We start from the raw sequence: 11,839 nt of genomic DNA, 5'->3' as shown, positions 1-11,839 counted from the left end.
ACACGCTGTGATTTCACCAGATCCTTAAGATTACCTGAAAACACCTCTGATGACATCACTGTGACATCATTAAGGTTATTTCCACCTGCAGAGTCCTCGTGCACCTTTAATTTACACAGGATGACAATTAATGTGATTTTAAAAGAGGAAAATGTGAGTTTCTAAGAATGTTTTGATCTTTTATTCACCAAAAAATAAAGATAATTCAGGGAAAAATTATTTCTCAATCTGATTTTTGCACATTTTTAAAAAGAAGGAGCCTCTAAATGCTCAAGTCAGAGATAATAAATGTCAAATATTTCAGATAAAGTGATGAAGTGTCCTCCTGCAGTGACGCTGAAACTCTTCTCTCCTGTAAGGGTTCATGTGAGGGATCATTCTTCTTCATGTGTTTCTCTCCTTCTAAGGAATGCAAACAGAAATCAGCTGCTTCAGGTATCACCCTGTGATATTAAAACGCCACAGACTAATTTACAGCTCTCATCATAGCTCTCATAAAGCGCTGTGATGGGCTGAGGAGGAGGAAGAGGAGGAGGAGGAGGAGGAGGAGGAGGAGGAGCGGGTGGGGCCTGAACACAGACTGTGGTCACTGACCGGAGACTCTGCTGCTTTTATTCGGCTCAGATCAGACCGCATGTCTGACCCAGGGGTCCGCACTCCCCCCCCCGGAGTCTGACAGATGGATGCTGCTGCAGGAGGAGGAGGAGGAGGATGAAAACGACGCCTGGTACATTTTTGGAGGTTTTTCTCTCACAGCCTGTTTCTATGGGAGGCAGCGGCGGCGGCTCGGCCCTTTCTTTATTATAGGATCCAGATCTCTCCGCGGTGAGCTATGTGAAGAGCAGATCCTGAATCCTTCTCATCTCCTGCGATCCTGAGGACTCATGATGAACAACGCGCAGGACATGTCGCCTGATTTCGTGTTGATGCGCCTGGTCTCCGCGGCCGAGGATGACCGGCTGGACGCAGAGAACGGGAACCTGCCTCCGGGTGGAGTAGGGGTGGCAGGGCTGGGGAAGGAGGTCCTGGCTCACAGCGGCGTCAAAGCTGGGTTGGATATAAGCCGAGATCCGACAGCGGGCCTCGAGCATCCCAGCAGCCGCCTGAACAAAGCCCAGCCGAGCGGGGAGGGCGCACCTGACACCGGGGGGACGCAGAGCCGAGCCCCGCTGTCTGCGCCTCCTCCTCAGCCGCAGCAGAGCCCCATGGAGGCCCCGGGCTTTGACTTCACCAGCAGCCCCGGCCTCCGGCCTCAGCTGCTGGTCTTCTCCAACATAATGCGGAACGGGGAAGGGATTTTGGAGCTAGACCGTCTGAGTCAGGGGAGGGATGCTCTGGGTTTGGAGCAGAGCGCGGGGTCTGTCTGCTCCGGCCCGACTGTCAACAACAACACCCTGAGTCCGGGAGACGCGCAGCAGCAGCAGCAGAACCTGCTGGACCGGGCATGGGGGGCTCATCCTCCGGGTTCTGGGACCGGGGACATGCAGGGTGCTGCGGAGCTGTGCCGCCGGCATAGACTCATCACCACCACCCCGCCCGAGTGGCCCTTGTTGTCGGAGAGGTCCAACCCTCTCAGCGTGATGGAGTCTAAGTGGGGGTGCGCCACCAGGGACCGGGAGGGAGCCGTGTTCGAGCTGGCCCGGCGGTTTGGGGAGCTGGGGGTCGGAGCGGTCCCCAAGATGCTGCTGAAAGCCGGGGAGCTCCCGCAGTGCTCGTGTCAGGGAGGAGGGGGGGAGCCCGGGGGGGACCCCACAGAGACCAGCGACGCTCTGCTGGTCCTGGAGGGGCTGGGGAGCGGGGATGTTGCCGGCCTGAGCATGGACCAGTGTCCAGAGGGGGACACGGAGGATGAAAACGGACGCAGGGAGTTTTTACTCAACAGGAAAAGGGAGATAGTCCAGAAGATGTCTGGGACTTTCTCCATCAGCAGCTTCCAGGCGGAGCTGCGGAGGCAGGTGGAGGTGATGGACCCGGCTGCGGCTCCAGGCGCGCAGGTGTGCACTCTCCACGGGACCTTACCCAGCCAGATCTCACAGGTAAGCTCAGAGGTCGTCGCCCAGGTTCCCACCATGTCACCTGCACCCACGCCGACCCAGAGCACACCTGGGGCAACCACCCCGAACCTGAGCCAGGCGTCTACACCCAGGAGGAGACCGGAGCGGTGCGCCAGCGCGCCTCGGACTCCCACGGGCTGGGATAAGACCCTGAAAGTCCCAGGGAAGTCCAAAAAGGGTCTAAAGATCCGTCTGAGCAAACTGTTCCGGACTAAAAGCTGCAGCGGCTCCAATCACCTGCTGGACAAGAGGCCCTCAGTGACCTACTCTGTGTCTTCTGCTGGGAGTCTGGTGGACATGGCGAGCAGTCCTGGAGCTGAGCAGGACGCAGACAGGTGAGCACACACACGAGGCCTTAAAGAGTCCAAGACCAGCTGATTAGTGAAGGATCATAGTCTCACTCTTTCACATCTCATGAGGCCACACAGCTGCAGGAATATGAAAGTATTGATATCTGTTCTTCTGCTTCATGATAACTCTAAAACTGTGCAGCTCAGGAAGTTGAAAGGTCAGAAACAAAGTGACAGCTCATTGTTCCCTGAGATGTAGGTCAGGAGGATTTGAGGAAGTCATGCAGAAACCCTCAACATTCAATATTTTAAGAGCAGTGTCAGTTTCCTCTCCCTGTAAACACTCAGAGTGCAGACACGTTGATTCTTCTTCTTCTTCTTCTTCATCACTTCCTCCTTTTTACTCTGAAGCTGCAGAAGTGTTGTCAAACCTGAGTGTCACGTCACCCTGTGTCTCAGTCAGTGTTTAGTCATTCTTCACAGCAGCAGCAGCAGCAGCAGCAGCAGCAGCCGGCTGAAGGAGGGCTGTGATTAAAGAAACATGGCTCCTGAAGTCTGGACTGTTCGGGGCTAAGAGCATCAAACAGAACGAGGAAGCTGCGGGACACAGAGGCGCTCACGCTCACACTGAAAAGTTAATTTTCTGAACCTCTGCAGCTGCTAACAGCACTCTCACTCCCCTCCTCTTCTTCCTCCTCCTCCTCCCTTCTTCTTCTTCTTCTTCTTCTTCTTCTTCTTCTTCGTCTGCATGTCTTCATGTGTGTCCTGCAGCCACAGCCAGCCCAGACTGACCAGGGCCCACAGTGCCTTCTCCCCCGCCTCCCTCTCTGCCTCCCTCTCTGCTTTCACGGGTAAGAGCTGCTCACTGCTTCGCTGTAACTCTGGTTCCTCCTCAGGAATGCTTTCTCTGCTGGGTACAAACACACCTGACTCTCCATGCAGCACACACACCACAACACACATGCCTCAACACAAACACCACAACACACGCCTCGACACACACATGCAGCAGCTTCAAATGATTGTTTAGACTTTAAAATGCAAGAAAAATTAAGTAAAAGACGTCTTTGAATATCTTCTAACTCCTAACTCGTCTTCTTCGTACGACCATGAACATCATTTGTTTATGAAACCAACAATCAGCTCCAACAGTCAAACTTAGAGGCTTCATATTTAACAGGGAAACCTGAGACCGGGTGTGTAAACAGTTTCAGTTTCATGGTTAACGCCGACCAAACACTGGACGACTTGGAGCTCAACTCATCTTTATTTATATCGTACCTTTCATACAAGAGAGAGGATAGTAATATGAAATTCTTAGTAATAAAATAGAATAAAATACATTTTAAAAATCTATTAAAGGTGACATATCATGCAAAATGGACTTTTTAATGGTTCTCTACCTGAAATCTGTGTCCCTGTCTACAAACCCCCTGAGAATGAAAAGAATCCATTCTGCCCCTGTTCTGATTTCTCCACCTTTCTGTAAATGTGTGTGAGACCAGCCGTTTCAGTTTTCAGTGTTTTTCATACGTCACAACGCCATCCGGTCTGTAACAGGAAGTCAGAGCTCGGAGCTTGTTCAGCCCATAGACTGTATAAAATACAACTCAACCCCTCCTCTGTTTTTCATTCCCTGCACACATGTGTGCTAACAAGGAGCTTAGGAGGGAGGCATGCTAGTTGTAGGCTGTCTTAATAAACACAAAGGTCGCTTTGACTCCCCACGTCTGCAGATTTGAAGATCTAGTGGATGATTTTTATTTGTCATGGATAAGTGCTAGCGCTAATTAGCATAGCCACATAGCTACATGTTCATAGCTGTAGCTGTAGCTGTGTACCAAGACACACGTCGACATACTGACAAATAAAACAACAAGAAACACTAAATCTGTGACCAATCCTTCAGAAAGGTCCTGCTGCCTTTCTGGCAGAGGTCGGTTTGACTCCCCACGTCTGCAGATTTGAAGATCTAGTGGATGATTTTTATTCGTCATGGATAAGTGCTAGCGCTAATTAGCATAGCCACATAGCTACATGTTCGTAGCTGTGTACCAAGACACACGTCTACATACTGATAAATAAAACAACAAGAAACACTAAATCTGATGACCAATGGTTCAGAAAGGTCCTGCTGCAGGCGCCTCTCCGTCAGGATCAGATTCTGGATCAGATTCAGAGGGTTGAAGTAACGTGATCTCTGAGCAGCCGTCTATATTCAGCCAACATGTAAACATTAGATCAACGTGCTGGAGAGCTGAGGCCACACCACTTCCTGAGGGGGCGTGGTCAGAGAGAAAACAGACTGTTCTGAGGAGGACTGAAGAAGAGGGTTTTTCAGGCAGACCAAAATCTGATTTCAAAGTGTTTTTTTGAGCATAAACTTTAAAGACATGTTTTGGGGACCTCTTAGACCAATATATGTTGATGAAAAAGAGCGTAATATGTCACCTTTAAATCAAATCAGAGAATTATCAAAAAAGGAAATAAATCATTACAAAAAAACAATAGATACAATCAGATAAATTCAAAAAAATAGAATAAAATCAATAGATTAAAATTGGATTCATGCCAAAATAGAAATAAAAAATAAGATAAGTAAGATAAAACAATTCGTCTGAAGCCGTTCAGTGTTCAGTTTTCACATCATGCTGTTGTTGATATTTGCGGCAAGTTTTGCACACAAAGTTTGTTCTGGGTTTTTTCTGTAAAAATAATGAAGCTTTTGAACCCTGGCCGTCTTCTTTGTGATGTTTAAGCCTTCGTACATGGGGCGCACGTTTAAACTGCTGAGCTAAACCAACACCCCCACACTCTGGTGTTTGATATTCTGTATGATAGCTATGAAAGACACTCAGGTGAGTCTGGGATTTACAAGTACGGACGATAACACTTCAAGAAAAAAGTAAAAATTTCAAGAGCCAGAATTTCAAGACAAAATTATTTCAACTTTTTCCTCAAAGTGTTTTTTTCATCCTTGGCTCTAACACTCTCCTGAACACAGGTGACTAGCTTGTTAGCATGAAGCTATAAGACGCTTTTTAAGAGAGATTCAGAGCTGCTTGACGGTTGTTTTCCAAAATCGTCATCACCGTCATAACATTTCCTGAACGCTTCAAGTGTTCAATCTGAATACGGCTAACAAACCCTGGACCGCTTTGTTCCACCTGTTCCTCACTTCCTGTTCCACTCTTTTTCCTGTCTTAGCTAACTTTAGCTCTAAACTGAGAAAACAAATGAGCAGAAATCCAAAATGTTGAGCTTTTCTTTGGGAGATGCGATGCCAAATGTTTCCGTCTGCTTCCTGTAAACGCTCAAACACCAGTCGTGCACCAGATAAGTTAAGACAGGCTGTGGGTGAGACGGGGGAGGAGGTCTGAACCTCAGCAGGGCTCCGACGATCACTCTGACTTTAGTAGTTTTTGTTGTTTATTGGAGGCGTGCTCTGCATGGGGCTAATAACCAATTAGAGGAGAAGTTGCACCACGCAGGCGGCGTCTCATTGGTGGCCTCACGCAGACTCAGCCGTTTGAAAACCAAGAAGTCCTGCTCGTGTTTACGATCCGAGCCGCTCTGTGATGTTCCTCCAACACAAGAAATGAACAGATAGATGAATACGTGAGCAGCAGGGATGATCAGAGGGGTCTACACTGGTTCAGGATTCGGCTCTTCCCTTTGAGTTTATTCGTCTCCCTGCCAGGATCCGTCCCCGCCTGCAGACCATCACTTTGGTAAACAGTGAATCTGCAGAATCTCATTTAGCAGGATGGGATGTTCTTCTTTATCGCCGTGATTCAGGATGATTAGCCGGGTGTAATTTTCCATAAACGTCCCGCCTGCTGCAGCTTTAATGTTTCCGTCTCACTCTGCAGAACCCAACACAGAAACTCACACAGACCCCCCACACCCCCCACACCTCCTCCGGTTTCAGACCCTCACTGATCCCCCTCTTTTCTCCTCTCTGGATCCAGGTGAGACTGTTTCTCTGGTGGACGTGGATATTTCACGGAGAGGGGCCAACACGCCACACCCTCCCACGCCGCCCCCTCCGCCACGCAGAAGTCTCAGTTTGTTAGGTACTTAACTCAAGTCCTCCCTGGTCCCCATTTCTCTCTCTCTCTCTTCATTTCCATCTTGTCTCATGGTTTTTGCAACCTGGCTGGACTGACTGGACCTGGACTGACAGTGTGAACCTGAACTGACAGTCTGAATCTGGACTGACTGTGTGAACCTGGACTGACTGTCTGGACCTGGACTAACAAAGTGAAGCTGGACTGAGGATGTGAACCTGGACTTACTCTCTAAACCTGGATTAACTGCCTGAACCTGGAATGACTGTGTCAACCTGGACTGACTCTCTGAACCTGGCCTAACTGTCTGAACCTGGATTGACTGTCTGGACCTGGATTAACTGTCTGAACCTGGATTGACTGTCTGGACCTGGACTAACTGTCTGAACCTGGACTGACTGTCTGAACCTGGACTTACTTTGTAAACCTTGACTAACTTTGTGAACCTGGATTAACTGTTAACCTGGATTAACTGTTAACCTGGATTGACTGTCTGGACCTGGATTTACTTTCTGAACCTGATCTAACTGTCTGAACCTGGACTGACTGTCTGAACCTGCACTGACTGTGTAAACCTGGACTAACTGTGTGAACCTGGACTAACTGTGTGAATCTGGACTAACTGTGTGAACCTGGACTAACTGTGTGAACCTGGACTAACTGTGTGAACCTGGACTAACTGTGTGAACCTGGACTAACTGTGTGAATCTGGACTAACTGTGTGAACCTGGACTAACTGTGTGAACCTGGACTAACTGTGTGAATCTGGACTAACTGTGTGAACCTGGACTAACTGTGTGAATCTGGACTAACTGTGTGAACCTGGACTAACTGTGTGAATCTGGACTAACTGTGTGAACCTAGACTGACTGTGTGAACCTGGACTGACTGCCTGAAAGTGGACTAACTGTCTGAACCTGGACTGACTCTCTGAACCTGGACTGACTCTCTGAACCTGGACTAACTGTATGAACCTGGACTAACAAGGTGAACCTGGACTGACTTTCTGAACCTGGACTAACTGTCTGAACCTGGACTGACTCTCTGAACCTGGACTAACTGTATGAACCTGGACTAACTGTATGAACCTGGACTAACAAGGTGAACCTGGACTAACTCTCTGAACCTGGACCCTTTGGACATGTAGAAAACACATTTCCAGTATTAACTCCAGATTCTGACTGAACCTAGTCTCGGTGTCGTCACCCATTGGTGCTTTAAAGCTGTCGACGGGCTTAATGTAAGCTCTGCCTGTTTCTTTAATATTCGTCTTGGTCACATACTCACTCATAAATTCAGTTTCCTGTCACACACACGGACACGATCAGGTTTTTAAGCTGCTTTAAACTGATTGGAGATGCTCTGAGAGGTCATCTGAAACCTGCAGATTTCATTTGAGTGCGATGACTCAGTCAGAAATAGTTTCCCTTTATTCCCGGGGAAACAATCAGTACCACGTCGTATTTTAAGTTCTGTTGTGTGTTTTTTAGTGATGCAGCTTTTTTAGAGTCAGATTAAAATGTGATTACTGTATGTAGGATTCAAATTCAGTAAAACCAGAGCAAACCTGAGACCACGTCAACAATGTGGATTTCATTTGATGGTTATTCTCCTAAATATACTTTCCTTCCTTGTCCCGTTGGATCCTCCTGAGGACAGCTGGTCCCTGTAGTTTTTGAAACAGGAGGAAGTCGTGCGTTTGTTGGGGACCATTTTCATTATATTATCTTTATATTCTGACTTCTTTTAACTTATTCTATAACTTTTGGTCACATCCATCTCCCATCCTGTCCTTATTAACACCACCCCTCCTCTCTCTGCTGTGTGTTTGTGTGTTTGTCCATCAAAGCGTCTTTAAAACTGTTGTTTTGGTCTTTCCTCTGGTCATCACTGAGATAAAGGTGAAGTCTGTTGATGTAGCGGACTGAGGCTTTTAGACTTTGACCCTCCTACCTTCCTTCACCTCCCCTTTCTTCTTTATGTTGACACTTTGCTTTCTTTCCTCCCTCCTTGTCCTTGTCGTTCCCTCTCCTCCCCTCTCCTTCCTTCCCTCCTCGCTCACTCCTCTCCTTCCTCTCCTCCCTCCAGATGACATAGCCGGGCCTCAGCCTGGTCCTTTCCTATTGAGTGTTATGGGCGCCTCCCTGCAGTCCCTCCCCCTGCCTCTCCCTCCTCCTCCTCTTCCCTCCCACGCCACCATCCAGCACAGTCTCAGCCTCAATGGTAAGACGTGTCGGAGACTTTCTGGTACTGAACGAAACGTGAACGCTGCTCCGGACTCTGGATTATAGGGAGTTAGTAAAGATTGAAAACTGTACTCACAGCATGTTTATTTGGAGCTTAGACTGTTTGAAACATGGACGTAGTCTCAGTGACGTCACCCACTGGTTTCTGAGGAGGGGTTAAGAGACACTCAGATGTTGGAAATGCTGTCTACACCTAAGGCAAACGGCTACAACACACCCACCAGTCACAGCCCTGATTAAAGAAATGTATGAATCTCTCAGTCGTATTATAATCTGAGAGGACGGGTTCTTTAAGATTCACCCTCAGTTCAGTTTCTACAGGAGGAAGACGCTTTAGAGACCCAGGATGTTTTTGTTCCAGTCTGTTTACACGTTTATTTCTGATGTAAAGGGTTGACATTTTAATATCAGACTCAGTGGGGACTGACTCACATTTGGAGCCAGCCTCTAGTGGACACTGATAGAACTGCAGTTTGCACATAGAGGGCAACAGAACTGGGGCAGCAGTCCTGATGTAGTCTGAAAGACAGTCATCTTATATACAGGGTTATTAGAATAGAATAGAACTGAATGAGGAAGAATGGAATGAAATGGAAAAGAAAGGAATGGAAAGAAAAAGAAAGGAATGAAAAAGAATGGAATGAAAAGAAAAAGAAAGGAATGAATGAAAAAGAAAGGAATGAAAGAAAAAGAAAGGAATGGAATGAAAAAGAAAGGAATGAAAGAAAAAGAAAGGAATGGAATGAAAAAGAAAGGAATGAAAGAAAAAGAAAGGAATGAAAGAAAAAGAAAGGAATGGAATGAAAAAGAAAGGAATGGAAAGAAAAAGAAAGGAATGAAAAAGAAAGGAATGGAAAGAAAAAGAAAGGAATGAAAAAGAAAGGAATGGAAAGAGAAAGAAAGGAATAAAAAAAGGAATGAAAAGAAAAAGAAAGGAATGAAAAAGAAAGGAATGAAAAAGAAAGGAATGAAAAAGAAAGGAATGGAAAGAAAAAGAAAGGAATGAAAAGAAAAAGAAAGGAATGAAAAAGAAAGGAATGAAAAAGAAAGGAATGAAAAAGAAAGGAATGGAAAGAGAAAGAAAGGAATGAAAAAAAAGGAATGAAAAGAAAAAGAAAGGAATGAAAAGAAAAAGAAAGGAATGGATGAAAAAGAAAATAATGAAGAATGGGAAAACACTAGAATTCCTTGTGTTTGCATCAGGTGTGCTCATACGGTGAAGTGGACTCCAGTTGACTTTACTCTCTGTAAAAATACAACATTTGGTGTCTCTGTGGAAACATCCGTTCTCTGAACAGTCGATGCTTCAATCAGAGAAGTTCAGTTTCAGTCAAACTAAATAACGACACCTTCTTAAAGTTATCTGTCAGTTTGTCCTTTATTAGAGAGGACAGCAGAGAGAGAGAGAAAGTTAAAGTGGGAGTAGAGAGTGTCAGATGAAATGCAACAAAGGGTCGTGACTAAGAATCAAACCAGGGACCACAACAACGAGGACTCCATCCTCTGTACATGGGGTGCATGATTAAACCTCCCCACACCTACATGTTTTAAAACTGTCTTGTCTTTCCTTCCTTGATTTTGATTTAGACGCCTTCCTCCGGGCCCTCCCTCATTCAAGCTCATCCTCGGCTGACACCCCGGCCCCTCCAGACAAGCCCCGCCCCCTATGCTCTGCGCCCTGCGGAGGTCAGAAGCCAGCAACTTCACGGCCTCTTTGAGAGAGCTGGAGAAGGTACGACGTCCTACAAGTTTAGTTGCATCCTGTAATGACCTTGAGTATGCTTTGGTTTTAGCTCACCTGTAGGGTCGGTCTCCATGCAGACACAAGCAGTTACAGTAGAAGCGTTGATGCTAGTTCCTGCAGGTGTACTGATGGTTTGTGTGTCTCTGTTCAGTGTGGCTGGTACTGGGGTCCGATGAACTGGGAGGACGCGGAGATGAAGCTGAAGGGGAAACCGGACGGATCGTTCCTGGTCCGGGACAGTTCAGACCCCCGTTACATCCTGAGCCTCAGCTTCAGGTCGCAGGGAGTCACACACCACACACGCATGGAGCACTACAGAGGTGAGACACACAGACTTGTGAGCGCCTTCATTTAAAGGTGACATATCATGCAAAATTGACTTTTTAATGGTTCTTTACCTGAAATATGTGTCCCTGTCTACAAACCCCCGAGAATGAAAAGAATCCATTCTGCCCCTGTTCTGATTTCTCCACCTTTCTGTAAATGTGTGCTGAAACCAGCCGTTTCAGACTTCCGTGTTTTTGTTACGTAACAACAATATCCAGTCTGTCACGGAAGTCAGAGCTCGGAGCTTGTTCAGCCCATAGACTGTATAAAATAATACTGAATCCCTCCTCCGTTTTTCATTCCCTGCACACATGTGTGCTAACAAGGAGCTTAGGAGGGAGGCATGCTAGTTGTAGGCTGTCTTAATAAACACAAAGGTCGGTTTTACTCCCCACGTCTGCAGATTTGAAGATCTAGTGGATGATTTATATTTATCATGGATAAGTGCTAGCGCTAGTTAGCATAGCTACATAGCTACATGTCGTAGCTGTAGCTGGTACCAAGACACACGTCGACATACTGATAAATAACACAACAAGAAACACTAATCTGTGACCAATCCTTCAGAAAAGGTCCCGCTGCCTTTCTGGTGGAGGTCGGTTTGACTCCCCACGTCTGCGATTTGAAGATCTAGTGGATGATTTTTATTTATCATGGATAAGTGCTAGCGCTAGTTAGCATAGCCACATAGCTACATGTTCGTAGCTGTGTACCAAGACACACGTCTACATACTGATAAATAAAACAACACGAAACACTAAATCTGGGACCAATCGTTCAGAAAGGTCCTGCTGCAGGCGCCTCTCCGTCAGGATCCGATTCAGAGGGTTGAAGTAACGCGATCTCTGAGCAGCCGTGTATATTCAGCCAACATGTAAAATTAGATCAACGTGCTGGACAGCCGAGGCACATCAACTTCCTGAGGGGGCGTGGTCAGAGAGAAAACAGAGTGTTCTGATGAGGACTGAAGAAGAGGACTTTTCAGGCAGACCAAAATCTGATTTCAAAGTGTTTTTTTGAGTATAAACTTTAAAGACATGTTTTGGGGACCTCTTAGACCAATATATGTTGATGAAAAAAGCGTGATATGTCCCCTTTAAATCATAAA

The 11,839-nt window shown here is 46.7% G+C and overlaps 1 protein-coding gene across 1 annotated transcript; it reads left to right on the top strand.

Annotated features, from left to right (window-relative positions):
• Positions 1–822: 822 nt before the first annotated feature.
• LOC117809859 lies at positions 823–10,724 on the top strand (the record flags this gene model as incomplete). Its single annotated transcript, XM_034679381.1, is given in 7 exon segments — positions 823–2,389; positions 3,122–3,195; positions 6,316–6,420; positions 8,503–8,637; positions 10,248–10,298; positions 10,301–10,392; positions 10,556–10,724. Coding segments are annotated over 7 exon segments (2,131 nt in total), but the record flags the coding sequence as incomplete, so codon positions are not given.
• Between the last annotated feature and the right edge of the window lie 1,115 nt (positions 10,725–11,839).

Source organism: Notolabrus celidotus, unplaced genomic scaffold (assembly GCF_009762535.1).
Source record: "Notolabrus celidotus isolate fNotCel1 unplaced genomic scaffold, fNotCel1.pri scaffold_489_arrow_ctg1, whole genome shotgun sequence".
NCBI lineage: Eukaryota > Metazoa > Chordata > Actinopteri > Labriformes > Labridae > Notolabrus > Notolabrus celidotus.
This window is presented reverse-complemented; position numbering and strand designations above follow the sequence as displayed.